A 15,176-nucleotide genomic window follows, 5' to 3' on the forward strand; every position below is an offset into this window, starting at 1 on the left:
CAAGACCTTGTCGTCTGCTAGCTTTTTTATTTTTTTTTTATTATTTGGGGACACTTTAGCAAGAAAACGTTAACATCCGCCATTAAGATTCTGGTCCATTATATAGAAGGTTAATGCATAAATGAAATGGCATTTAGAAAGGCACTTTGATTTTAGTTTGACATGGTAACTTGTCTATCGATGTAACTTTGTTTTAATTGATTGGCTTTATTCTAATTATTTAGCGGACTTATCGCTTCTGGGACGGAGATTTTCAACGCGGATTTTGCTTGGATCGTGGACTTTGGCGTCTTTCATTATAATTTCGTACTTTTATAATTCCGTGAAGTTAGAACTGGTCATTTCTAATTCGGATTATGTTAAAAGCATTGAAGATTTGTTGAAAAAACCCGATGTTGTGCCTTATATCTATAACGGACCGTTTAAGAATACGGTGAAGGTATGGTCATTAAGAGTAACAATACAAAAGTACGACAACTTTCTTTTGCAAATTTCCAAAATTCTTTATTGAAAGGGTATGCGAATTTACAATTTCATACCATATTTTACCACGAAAGTGGGATTATGTTACACTTCCGATTCTCTTCTTTCAAAATATCAAGTTTTTAATATAATTGAACCAAAGTTTCTATTTTTATAATCCATTGAAAAATCACGAAAACTCAGTTTCGATAGCAACAATTAGGTCTTGTCGAGCTTGTTCGCCCGTTTGATGACATCACTATGACGTCAGGAAAAATAGCGCGGGAATCTTATGAGCGAGAGGTATACGTGTCTCGAGTTTCTCGCCAATCTAAACTCTGGGTCTGGCACCATCTCACGTGAAAAAACATATCTGCGACTTCGGACTACAGGAAACGTTTTAGCCTTTCTTAAAAAGAGGATTTCAAATAATTTCATATGAAGCATTTTTGTTGTAACGGCTCATGGAGAGAGAACGCAAGAGATAAACAATAAAACAACTTTATTATTATTAGACCACCAGACGGAATGCTCTTTTACATTGTTAAGATTTGGTATATATAGATAACTTAAAAAACATGTGATAAGGTAAAAAACGATAACATATTAGTAGATGATATTTTTTTCCATTTTTGGAGGAGTTCCAACACCTCCCCTTTTAAGTAAAATTGTAGGACTTCTGGCGGGGATCTATGATGATTCGCTCGGGTATTCTTCTTTACTCTTCCTGACCGCCGTACTTCCTCGGGGTCTGCGTCTGGTATGTTGAACCGTACATGGCGTTCGGGAGCGGGCACTGTGGTCCCAGCAGGAACTCGGTCGGGATTCACTCTTCGGTCTGGGATGGGTAGATCGAATGTGTCCATGAATACAGAGTAGGGATTGCCCTTTGGATCGTTGTTCAGACGGTGGTAAAGTTGATTGGCATGGAACTTCTTATTGGTGGCATCATCCATAAGAACATCGTACACCACGCCTCGGACCGTTTGAATTCTCCCTGGATACCACGTCTTTGACTGGTGTTGCCGAGCATAGACAAGGTTTCCGACTTTGAAGGTGCGTCGTTGAGCTCCATGATGACGGTTGAATTGTCGTTCCATGGTTGGATTGCGTTCGGATGACGGAGAGACCGGCGGATGTAGGAGGTCTAGCTCTGTACGGAGTGTTCGGCCCAAGAAGAGTTCTGCAGGGCTTTTCTGGTCTATACTGTATTTATAGTGGGGTTTGAACCCACGCCCTCATAGAGGCCACCAGTATCTTATAGTCGTCGATGCCTATAGCAAGTATCCCGAGATTTTCGACATGAAAACCACCACTTCATCCGCCACCATATCTGTCCTGAATACCCTTTTCGCACGCTATGGTTATCCGGAAGTACAGGTGAGCGATAATGGAACCCAGTTTACTTCACACGGCTTCGCCTCGTTCTGTTCCAGCAAAGGTATTCAGCATATCTTCTCCCCGCCCTACCATCCACAATCCAATGGGCAGGCGGAACGTTTCGTGGACACCTTCAAGAGGGCGCTAGAGAAACTCAAGGGCGAAGGAGATGTCCCGTATATGCTAGACGTCTTCCTGCTGTCCTATCGCTCAACCCCTAACTACAGTATAGACCAGAAAAGCCCTGCAGAACTGTTCTTGGGCCAAACACCCCGTACAGAGCTAGACCTACATCCTCCGGTCTCTCCGTCATCAGAACGCAATCCAACCATGGAACGGCAATTCAACCGTCATCATGGAGCTCAACGACGCACCTTCAAAGTCGGAGACCTAGTCTATGCTCGGCAACACCAGTCAAAGACGTGGTATCCAGGGAGAATTCAAACGGTCCGAGGCGTGGTGTACGATGTTCTTATGGATGATGCCACCATTAAGAAGTTCCATGCCAATCAACTGTACCACCGTCTGAACAACGATCCAAAGGGCAATCCCTAGTCTGTATTCATGGACACATTCGATCTACCCATCCCAGACCGAAGAGTAGATCCCGACCGAGTTCCTGCTGGGACCACAGTGTCCGCTCCCGAACGCCATGTACGGTTCAACATACCAGACGCAGACTCCGAGGATGAGGAAGTACGGCGGTCAGGAAGAGTAAAGAAGATACCCGAGCGAATCATTATGGATCCCCGCCAGAAGTCCTACGATTTTACTTAAAAGGGGAGGTGTTGGAACTCCTCCAATAATGGAAAAAAATATAATCTACTAATATGTTATCGTTTTTTACCTTATCACATGTTTTTTTAAGTTATATATATATATATACCAAATCTTAACAATGTAAAAGGGCATTCGGTCTGACGGCGGTCTAATAATAATAAAGTTGTTTTATTGTTATCTTGTGCGGTCTCTCTCCATGAGCCGTTACAACACTTTCAATTAGCTTTTGATTAGCTATTCGCTACATCATAGCGACAGGAAATTAACTTTAGGTAGTAGTTCGCGTAATGTTACTTTCTCATAACACGAAATATTGAAATCTACTTTGGTCAGCTATTGGAAACAAACATTCACAGCCCTTACTTTTCAATTAGCTTTTCGTTAGACATGGGCTAGCTCATATCGACATAAACTAGTTTGGAATGTATTTTGGATAACTATTGCAAAATAGCAGTAACAAGGATTATGAAATTAAATTGTGTTTGATTATGGGCAAATTGAAATAAACTAGGTGCAAAATTGTCGTACTAACAAATGGAAGCCTTTCGTTTTCACGTAACTTTTCATTAGCCATGAGCTAGGCCATAAGGACATAGAAAATGATCTCTTGGAATTTAGTTTGGTTTGCTATTGTAAAATATCACTAATATGTGAAATTAATTCAAATCGCGTTTGATAATGTATAGGCTAAATTACAAGAAACCCAAAATGCAATATTTCCATCCCTAAATTGAAGGCATGTAAATTTAAATTACCTTTTGGAATGACATATGTTATTTCCTAGAGACAAATTTCATTAAGGCAAATTTTGCAAATAGCATGTGAAAATTTTTCTTGTTTTTCATGAATTAATTTACGTATGATTTACATTGCTGTTCTCTATACCTCCATTTTCCTTGATTATTTGACCTTAATAGTGATTTAAAAAACTTATACGTATATTTATTACTTTTTATTGTTCAAAGTAGAGATACAACAAAGTTTTAGTTAGAAAAAAATGTTTTCATTACTGAATTTATTTACGTTTTTTTAAAAGGTCCTTTGGTTCATGGTAATAGTCCCGCCAAATTTTTCTATAAGATCTCTCATTTTAAGTCTTTCGGTAGTTGGATTCACTTCAGCTATGTAAAATTGCATTGACTTTCCGTTCGAAACAAACAATTTCTCCGCAAGAAGATTAGATGCCATCTGAAATAAAAAAGCTTCAGAAAAAAATAAACTCTTCAGCGTCCGTGAGCGATTGGAATGTTAAATATTTGAAATTTCGAATAAATAATGAAATAAAGTAATGGTTTATTTGCCACTGCATTTACTAGTAAATATAAAAATCATTTGACTCACATGCTTCGACATATTTAATTAAAGAGCACACGCAAAAATCAACCTTGAATAAAACAAGTTTCAAAACGCCAAGAGTTTGCCGTAGCCAAGGGCAAATTTGAAATTCGACGTGAGCCTACATTTAGAAGTAAAACGTAACTCACAATTAATTTATCGCTTTAACTTCTCCAACGGCGAAATGAAAAGCAAAGGGAGCTTAAGAATTTAAGAAGGAACAAAGCATGAACAGCTCTTCTCACCAACGTATTTGGAAGTAAATGAAATTTAAAGGACAAATCCGGTATTTATAAGCAAATTTTACTACAAATAGCATAACATGACGTCGGATACATCAATGTCACTTCCCCCTTTCATTTTTCCACACGCCATCTATGGCCAAATCTAAAAACTTCGCAATTACACAACAAACTATTCCACTTCAAAATATTTTTTGAGCGAGCACCCTTCGCAGGTTAGGGCAAGAAATCTTCAGTACGGTTATTTGCTATGATCTGTTTAACAAACGCAGTACTTCATTACTTCGTTCAAAACAACTTCAATGAATTAATTAAATTAACTAGATTAGAAGAAACAATTGGTTGAATAAATTTGTAATATTTAATAATTCAAACCTTCTCCTAGTGGTTAAAATATTTTTCATTATTTTAAACTCGGTATTTAAATCAGAATTTTTTTTCTTGCGGATGAAGTTTTGGATGTAGTTATTCGAGTCCTGCTCTTACATTTAAATTCCTAACTTTTTACCCAATATGTCACTCGAAAGATAATTTTGAGCTCTGTCGATTAATATAAGTTTCAATTAAATCCGTCCACTAATGAAAATGCTGCACTAGAAAAACTTAAAAATTAGGAAGCTTCCATATTAAATCTTAGAGGGCGCCATGTCTGGGTATAGGTTAAAATCTAAACTTCTCATAACACGCAGTATTTTTCCTCCTATGCTGGCATGAAAATAATGCTAAAACTTGCGGAACGAAGGGCAAAAAGAAACTGGTCGGTTGGCTCCCGCAGCGAGATTTGGAGTTCTTTTGTTGTTCAGAAATACAGGGGGAATGGGTACGTGAGACTAGAATGAGATTTAGGAAGGCCTCGTACTCCACTAAAAAGGATGCTTGTGTCGTGCAATGACCATCCCCCACCACAGTAAAACCTTAGGTAAAACTGTAAATTCTTGGGATTTTGGGGCTAGGTGTATTATCGCATTCAAAATTCCAGTTTATACCTTTTGAAACCTGGGTGTTTAATTAGTAGCATTATATAAAATTAACGTTATAAAATAACTTTTAATAATTACAGGGAGTCTGAAATGGTCATACAACCAGTTTTAATCAATTTAGATACATTTATAATAATTTTGAAGTTATATGGAGTTGGCACTCCATGCCAAAATCCTATACAGATTAATGCAGCCAAAGGCAGGAAGACCCGTTTCCCTATATAGTAGTGGCGGTAGAGATAGTTGTTTCTACTAATAAATTTCCTCCCCCTATCAGCAGTACAGTGTTGTCAGGCCCTCTGTAAATAGCCTCTGTTGCCATATCCATTTTTGAAGTTAGCGATATTCTAGGAGAGCGGTAGCTCTCTTAGATAAGACTTCATACTGCCTCTAATGTATAAGGAAGGTTATTTGATTGGCTCTAACTTTTTTTGTGTTCTGTTAACTGTTTTGAAAACATTCCACAGAACTACAATCCGGGTCCTGAATATGTGGTTAAAATTTCAAAGAGATTCATCTAATAGTTTATTTTATAAAAAATAAAGTTGCTAATTGTGGTTTTCATTTACATAAAATTAATCAGCCTTTTTGGCAAAAAACTGGAAAATTCCCATAGAAATAACATGGGATTTTTTTAAAAAAAGGCCAAATTGTGGAACGTATACTACAAAAACTATACATTTCAAACGCTTTTAAATGAACGTATGATCTTTATATTAGGTCCTTTTCTACTTTTCATTCAAAAAAATTAAGCTTAAGTTTGTTTTGTTTAAATTTTTCAAAAATACCTCGATTTGCGTTTTTTTCAATGATACGCTGTTTTATTAGAAATTGCCAACACATTCGAAACTCGCCTTTGTTAGCGTTTAGTGGTTGAATATAACATTTGGTGTGATTCTATTTCAAGTTTAATGGATGAAATGCTCTATTGAAGTTAAAATATCTTGAATAGTTAGCGAGTCCATGAGCTCGTTCCAAATCTAATTTATTTAAGAAAAAGCTTTGCCCAAGTCTATGACATCTCTGAATTCTGTTAGTGCAAAAGTCTACGACTAATTAAGCTAGATTAGCGATAACAGGTAATTAAGCTAGATTAGCGATTACAGCTAATTAAGCTAGTTTAGCGATTACAGCTAATTAAGCTAGTTTAGCGATTACAGCTAATTAAGCTAGTTTAGCGATTACAGCTAATTAAGCTAGTTTAGCGCTTGTAGCAAATTAAGCCAGATTAGCGATTACAGCTAATTAAGCTAGATTAGCGCTTGCAGCAAATTAAGCCAGATTAGCGAATACAGCTAATTAAACTAGATTAGCGATTACAGCTGATTAAGCTAGTTTAGCGATTATAGCTAATAAGCTAGATTAGCGATTACAGCTAATAAGCTAGATTAGCGATTACAGCTAATTAAGCCAGATTAGCTATTACAGATAATTAAGCCAGATTAGCGATTACAGCTAATTAAGCCAGATTAGCGATTACAGCTAATTAAGCCAGATTAGCGATTACAGCTAATTATGCCAGATTAGCGATTACAGCTAATTATGCCAGATTAGCGATTACAGCTAATTAAGCCAGATTAGCGATTACAGCTAACTAAGCCAAATTAGCGATTACAGCTAACTAAGCCAGATTAGCGATTACTGCTAATTAAGCCAGATTAGCGAATACAGCTAATTAAGCCAGATTAGCAATTACAGCTAATTAAGCCAGATTGACGTTTACAGCTAATTAAGCCAGATTGACGTTTACAGCTTTTTAAGCCAGATTGGCGTTTACAGCTAATTAAGCCAGATTAGCGATTACAGCTAATTAAGCCAGATTAGCGATTACAGCTAATTAAGCCAGATTAGCGATTACAGCTAATTAAGCCAGATTAGCGATTACAGCTAATTAAGCCAGATTAGCGATTACAGCTAATTAAGCCAGATTAGCGATTACAGCTAATTATGCCAGATTAGCGATTACAGCTAATTATGACAGATTAGCGATTACAGCTAATTAAGCCAGATTAGCGATTACAGCTAACTAAGCCAGATTAGCGATTACAGCTAACTAAGCCAGATTAGCGATTACAGCTAACTAAGCCAGATTAGCGATTACAGCTAATTAAGCCAGATTAGCGATTACAGCTAATTAAGCTAGATTAGCGAATACAGCTAATTAAGCTAGATTAGCGAATACAGCTAATTAAGCCAGATTAGCGATTACAGCTAATTAAGCCAGATTGACGTTTACAGCTAATTAAGCCATATTGACGTTTACAGCTTTTTAAGCCAGATTGGCGTGTACAGCTAATTAAGCCAGATTAGCGATTACAGCTTATTCAGCTAGATTAGCGATTACAGCTGATTAAGCTAGTTTAGCGATTACAGCTAATTAAGCTAGATTAGCGAATACAGCTAATTAAGCTAGATTAGCGAATACAGCTAATTAAGCTAGTTTAGCGATTACAGCTAATTAAGCTAGATTAGCGCTTGTAGCTAATTAAGCCAGATTAGTGATTACAGCTAATAAAGCTAGATTAGCTATTACAGCTGATTAAGCTAGATTAGCGATTACAGCTAATTAAGCTAGATTAGCGATTACAGCTAACTAAGCCAGATTAGCGATTACAGCTAATTAAGCCAGATTAGCGATTACAGCTAACTAAGCCAAATTAGCGATTACAGCTAACTAAGCCAGATTAGCGATTACTGCTAATTAAGCCAGATTAGCGAATACAGCTAATTAAGCCAGATTAGCAATTACAGCTAATTAAGCCAGATTGACGTTTACAGCTAATTAAGCCAGATTGACGTTTACAGCTTTTTAAGCCAGATTGGCGTTTACAGCTAATTAAGCCAGATTAGCGATTACAGCTAATTAAGCCAGATTAGCGATTACAGTTAATTAAGCCAGATTAGCGATTACAGCTAATTAAGCCAGATTAGCGATTACAGCTAATTAAGCCAGATTAGCGATTACAGCTAATTAAGCCAGATTAGCGATTACAGCTAATTATGCCAGATTAGCGATTACAGCTAATTATGACAGATTAGCGATTACAGCTAATTAAGCCAGATTAGCGATTACAGCTAACTAAGCCAGATTAGCGATTACAGCTAACTAAGCCAGATTAGCGATTACAGCTAACTAAGCCAGATTAGCGATTACAGCTAATTAAGCCAGATTAGCGATTACAGCTAATTAAGCTAGATTAGCGAATACAGCTAATTAAGCTAGATTAGCGAATACAGCTAATTAAGCCAGATTAGCGATTACAGCTAATTAAGCCAGATTGACGTTTACAGCTAATTAAGCCATATTGACGTTTACAGCTTTTTAAGCCAGATTGGCGTGTACAGCTAATTAAGCCAGATTAGCGATTACAGCTAATTCAGCTAGATTAGCGATTACAGCTGATTAAGCTAGTTTAGCGATTACAGCTAATTAAGCTAGATTAGCGAATACAGCTAATTAAGCTAGATTAGCGAATACAGCTAACTAAGCTAGTTTAGCGATTACAGCTAATTAAGCTAGATTAGCGCTTGTAGCTAATTAAGCCAGATTAGTGATTACAGCTAATAAAGCTAGATTAGCTATTACAGCTGATTAAGCTAGATTAGCGATTACAGCTAATTAAGCTAGATTAGCGATTACAGCTAACTAAGCCAGATTAGCGATTACAGCTAATTAAGCCAGATTAGCGATTACAGCTAACTAAGCCAAATTAGCGATTACAGCTAACTAAGCCAGATTAGCGATTACTGCTAATTAAGCCAGATTAGCAATTACAGCTAATTAAGCCAGATTGACGTTTACAGCTAATTAAGCCAGATTGACGTTTACAGCTTTTTAAGCCAGATTGGCGTTTACAGCTAATTAAGCCAGATTAGCGATTACAGCTAATTAAGCCAGATTAGCGATTACAGCTAATTAAGCCAGATTAGCGATTACAGCTAATTAAGCCAGATTAGCGATTACAGCTAATTAAGCCAGATTAGCGATTACAGCTAATTAAGCCAGATTAGCGATTACAGCTAATTATGCCAGATTAGCGATTACAGCTAATTATGACAGATTAGCGATTACAGCTAATTAAGCCAGATTAGCGATTACAGCTAACTAAGCCAGATTAGCGATTACAGCTAACTAAGCCAGATTAGCGATTACAGCTAACTAAGCCAGATTAGCGATTACAGCTAATTAAGCCAGATTAGCGATTACAGCTAATTAAGCTAGATTAGCGAATACAGCTAATTAAGCTAGATTAGCGAATACAGCTAATTAAGCCAGATTAGCGATTACAGCTAATTAAGCCAGATTGACGTTTACAGCTAATTAAGCCATATTGACGTTTACAGCTTTTTAAGCCAGATTGGCGTGTACAGCTAATTAAGCCAGATTAGCGATTACAGCTAATTCAGCTAGATTAGCGATTACAGCTGATTAAGCTAGTTTAGCGATTACAGCTAATTAAGCTAGATTAGCGAATACAGCTAATTAAGCTAGATTAGCGAATACAGCTAATTAAGCTAGTTTAGCGATTACAGCTAATTAAGCTAGATTAGCGCTTGTAGCTAATTAAGCCAGATTAGTGATTACAGCTAATAAAGCTAGATTAGCTATTACAGCTGATTAAGCTAGATTAGCGATTACAGCTAATTAAGCTAGATTAGCGATTACAGCTAACTAAGCCAGATTAGCGATTACAGCTAACTAAGCCAGATTAGCGATTACAGCTAACTAAGCCAGATTAGCGATTACAGCTAATTAAGCCAGATTAGCGATTACAGATAATTAAGCTAGATTAGCGATTACAGCTAAGCCAGATTAGCGATTTCAGCTAATTAAGCCAGATTAGCGATTATATCTAATTAAGCCAGAATAGCGATTACAGCTAGTTAAGCTAGTTTAGCGATTACAGCTAATTAAGCTAGTTTAGCGATTACAGCTAATTAAGCTAGTTTAGCGTTTACAGTTAATTAAGCTAGTTTAGCGATTACAGCTAATTAAGCTATATTAGCGATCGATTACAGTGAATTAAACCAGATTGGCGATTACAGCTAATTGAGCTAGATTAGCAAATACAGCTGTTGTAAATTAGAGATAATACCGGTTGTGTTTTTTATCTATAACCAGATTGTATTTTCTTTACTTGTGTTTTTTATGCATCGCGGTCATTCTTGTAATCTTTATTTTTTATCGCGATGCACTTAACTATATAACCGGATAACATTCCGATAACGTTTGTCAGTTCAGTGTATTGTTCCCGGATATTAATATTAATGTTTTAATTAAATTAATAAAGAGTTTATCACCAGTTAAACCCAGAGTCGTTCTTGCGTCAAACAACAACAGGTTATGGGCCCAGCACTCTTCCACTGCGCAAAGGTTTAGAAGTCATAAGAAGTTCGGGAAGATTATCCTTTAAGGTGCGGAGTCAGAAGAAGAATGGCCGGAAATCACCTGGGACGAGTCGAGACGTTAACGAAAGATAATTATGATACCTGGAAAATGCAAGTGGAAGCCCTGCTTCAAAAGAACGGCCTCTGGGAGTACGTAGATGGAACTTCAACGAGGCCAACTCCGGTGCTGGGAACGGAAGGAAACGCCCAGGCGGTCGCTACCTGGGACAGTAATGATCGGAAGGCAAGAGCGGACCTAATCTTGTCGATCAGTCCGTCGGAGTTGAAGCAAGTAAAGAATTGCACCACCTCACGGGAACTGTGGCAGAAGCTCGAATCCATCTACCAGTCCAGTGGACCTGCCCGGAAAGCCACGCTGCTGAAGAAACTGACCCTCAAGGAAATGAAGGAGGGAGAAGATGTCCGGGATCACGTCCGAGAATTCTTCGACGCAGTAGACAAGTTGGCTGACATGGGAGTAGATATAAACGACGACCTACTGGCCATTATGTTGTTATATAGTCTAACAGAATCGTACGAGAACTTCCGGTGCGCAATAGAGTCCAGGGATACGTTACCTGATCCGGAAGCCTTGAAAATAAAGATCCTGGAGGAATCGGACGCCAAGCAATCTAGGGAAGACGAACCCGTGCAGAATGCGATGATGGGCAGTAACCACTTTTCCCGGAAAACTGCAGAAAGGGGTAGAGGAAGAAACTTACGTGGACGAGGAAGCACGACCTTTAAGTACAAGTGTCATGGATGCAGGAAACCCGGCCACAAGGTAGTCGATTGCCCCGACAGAGACAATGGTTCAGAAAGAAAAACCAGAAAGAAGGAAAACGCCCATCATGTACTGGCAGAAAATTTGGCCGAGGAAGAATTCGCATTGCACCTGAAGGCTGATCACGATTCCTGGTGCCTGGACAGCGGAGCCACCTCACATATGAGTTCCAACAGAGATCGCTTCAACGTTTACGAAGTGACCACGAAATCTTTAAACCTGGCCACTGCAGAGTCAACGAAGATACGAGGTGTTGGCGAAGTAAAAGTACACGCAACGAATGGCAGCGACAATCGAATTCTTCGCCTGGAACGAGCCCTTCATGTCCCGGATTTAAGAACAAATCTCCTATCCATTGCCAAGATGACAGAGAAAGGACGTGAGGTCACATTCAAGAAGTCGCAAGCCTGGATTAAAACGGCAACCGGGGAAGTGATTGCAGTTGCTGACAGAGTTGGAGACCTTTATTTCCTGAGAAAGGCTGAAGAAACGGTCCATGCAGTGCAAGCGGAAATAAAGCCTAGAAGCAACCTGGAAAACTGGCATTTCCTACTCGGTCACTTGATCGAGAGAAGTTTAAAGGAAATGGCCCGGAAGAATTTGGCTACGGGACTCAACATTGAAAAAGATGGGAGCCTGGGAATCTGCCAAATCTGTATCAAAGGAAAGCAATCGAAAGAGCCGTTCCCGAAAACCGAAGATAGCCGAACCTCACATGTCCTGGAAATAGTACACTCTGACGTATGCGGGCCGATGAGAGTAACGTCGATGAGTGGAGCCAAGTACATCGTCGTTTTCACTGATGATTATTCCCGGTGGAGTGAAGTTGCTTTTTAAAACACAAGAGCGAAGTGTTGAAAGCCTTCAAAGAATTCAAGCATCGAGCTGAAGTGGAAACCGGGAGAAAAATCAAGACATTGCAGCCCGACAACGGTACCGAATACTGCAACAATGAATTCGACAGATTCCTGAAAGACTCTGGGATAAAAAGAAGGCTCACCGTACCATACACCCCGGAACAGAATGGCATTGCCGAAAGAAAGAACAGAACACTCCTAGATATGGCCCGATGTATGATGATACAAGCGCAACTTCCACCATCATTCTGGGCAGAAGCGATGGCCACGGCTAGCTACATTCGAAACCGTTGTCCTTCCCGGAGCATAAATGGAGAAGTACCATTTACCAGATGGACCGGAAAGAAGCCATCCCTGCAACATTTGAAGATTTTCGGCGACAAAGCTTTGCTGTTGGACGAAAATAAAAGGAAGGGGAAGTTTGCAGCCAGAAGCAAAGAATGCGTTTTCATCGGCTATTCTCAAGTCTCGAAAGCCTATCGACTCTGGGTTCCGTCTGAGAAGCAAATTTACCGAAGTCGAAATGTCAAGTTCCTGGGAGAATTTAATAAACAAGGCGGATATGATGATTTCGTCACTCCAGAAGTCAACCTGAAATACGGAAGCAAAGCTAAAGGCGAAATCGAAGTCCCGGCCACTACACACGCTGCAAAACAGCCAGGCGGAGAAGAACTCAAAGAAGTCAAAGATGAAATCCCGGAAGAATCTAATGCCCAGGAAAACGACGACGTCTTTGAAGAACCCTCAGAAACCCTCGTTCTGAAGAAAGGTCCTGGAAGACCGAAGAAAATAAGAACTGGAGTACCCGGACGACCGAAGAAATCATTCAACATGATTCCGAGCGTCTCAGAAGAGTCCACTGAAGAGGCTACTGACGAGCAAGAAACCCTGTCCGATGAGTCAGCAAACCTAGCCATCTTATCAGATCCTTTGTCCATGAAGCAAGCCCTGGCTTCTCCGTACGCGAACGATTGGAGGAAAGCAGTAACGGAAGAGTTCGTTTCGCTTATCAAGTGCGAAACCTGGGACATCGTTGATTGTCCGGAAAACCAAAAGGTCCTTGGAAATCGTCTCGTCTTCCGAACGAAGTACTTACCCAGCGGAGAAGTAGAGAAAAGGAAAGCCAGGCTCGTAGCGAAAGGTTTTGCCCAGAGACCAGGGATCGACTACCAAGAGACGTTCGCACCCGTCATTAGATCCAGCTCTATAAGACTGCTCATGGCCCTTGCTGTGGAAATCGGTTTGGAAGTCCACCAAATGGATGTCGTCACGGCCTATCTTAATGGCGAACTCGAGGAGGAAATATATATGGTCGTCCCGGAAGGATTAACAGAATCCCTCGAAGAAATCGTCAAGTCAACCCGGTTCGACAAGTCAATCGTTGCCAGAGCAAAGAAATGGACCAGCGACCTGGAAGAAGAGGGACATAAAGTCTGTCGTATCAAGAAATCCCTCTACGGCTTAAAACAATCGGGCCGCCAATGGTACAAGAAGTTACATCAAAGACTTTTGGAAATTGGACTGACACCATTGAAGAGCGACCCCTGCTTATACGTTTTAAGAGTCGCGGAAGATGTTATGATCATTGGAGTCTACGTCGACGACCTGATCCTTGCAAGCAACAACCCGGAATGGATGACTGATGTAAAGCTTGAACTTGGGAGAAAATTCGATATGAAGGACCTGGGGCCAATCCATCATTGTCTCGGAATGGAATTTCACCAAGATCTAAAACAAAATACCATCCGGATTTCCCAAGCGAAATATGCAGAAACGGTCCTGAAACGTTTCAACATGCAAGACTCCAAAGCAATAGCGACTCCAATGGATGCCAACAACAAGTTGCAAAGTCCAGAACACCCAGTAGCAGAAGAGATCAGTCGTATCCCGTATCAATCTCTGGTCGGCTCTCTCATGTACCTGGTAGTGTCATCACGACCGGATATGGCGTATTCAGTCAGCGCATTGAGCCAGTTCAACACAAGTTATGACGAAACTCATTGGATTGCCGGGAAAAGAGTTCTGAGATACCTGAAGGGAACTCTTCATCATGGGTTGCTTTATCGGAAGACCGGATTGCCAATCCAAGGTTTCGTTGATGCAGACTATGGAGGCTGTCCGAAAGATAGGAAGTCATATACTGGATATGTCTTCAAACTAGCCGGCGCTGCAGTATCCTGGGAAGCCCGGAAACAGCGAACTGTTGCCTTGTCCAGTACAGAAGCAGAATATATGGCAATGTCCGACGCAACCAAAGAAGCCATATATCTCAAGGGACTTCTCAACGAACTTGGAGTATCAGTTCAAGCGATCGAGCTGTACAACGACAACCAGGGTGCCCAGAAACTCGTTCAGAATCCTGTTTTCCATGCCAGAACGAAGCACATTGACATCCGGCACCACTTCATTCGAGACACCTACGACCAGGGACATATAGCCTTGCGGTATCTACCAACAGAGGAAATGCCAGCTGACATCTGTACAAAGAGCCTGTTCCGTCCGAAACATCTCCTCTGCGTCAAAGCCCTTGGACTGGAAATAATTGAATGACCACCCCCTGGATTGAAGATTGAAACCACCGATATTAAGAGGGACTGTTGTAAATTAGAGATAATACCGGTTGTGTTTTTTATCTATAACCAGATTGTATTTTCTATACTTGTGTTTTTTATGCATCGCGGTCATTCTTGTAATCTTTATTTTTTATCGCGATGCACTTAACTATATAACCGGATAACATTCCGATAACGTTTGTCAGTTCAGTGTATTGTTCCCGGATATTAATATGAATGTTTTAATTAAATTAATAAAGAGTTTATCACCAGTTAAACCCAGAGTCGTTCTTGCGTCAAACAACAACAACAGCGAATTAAGCTAGATTAGCGATTACAGCTAATTAAGACATATTAGCGATTACAGCTAATTAAGCCAGATGAGCGATTACAGCTAATTAAGCCAGATTAGCGAT

The 15,176-nt window shown here is 39.8% G+C and overlaps 1 protein-coding gene across 1 annotated transcript; it reads right to left on the reverse strand.

The window, feature by feature from the left end:
• Nucleotides 1–1,068: 1,068 nt before the first annotated feature.
• LOC149677276 (uncharacterized) lies at nt 1,069–1,562 on the reverse strand. The gene is made up of 2 exons (XM_089837262.1): nt 1,203–1,562; nt 1,069–1,152 (listed from the first exon to the last, which is right to left on the reverse strand). Exons 1-2 carry the CDS (start codon nt 1,560–1,562, stop codon nt 1,069–1,071), a joined length of 444 nt encoding a protein of 147 aa, XP_089693388.1.
• Nucleotides 1,563–15,176: the final 13,614 nt, after the last annotated feature.

Source organism: Phalangium opilio, unplaced genomic scaffold, assembly GCF_054372755.1.
Source record: "Phalangium opilio isolate 3A_F unplaced genomic scaffold, DU_Popi_V2 ptg000043l_1, whole genome shotgun sequence".
Lineage (NCBI taxonomy): Eukaryota > Metazoa > Arthropoda > Arachnida > Opiliones > Phalangiidae > Phalangium > Phalangium opilio.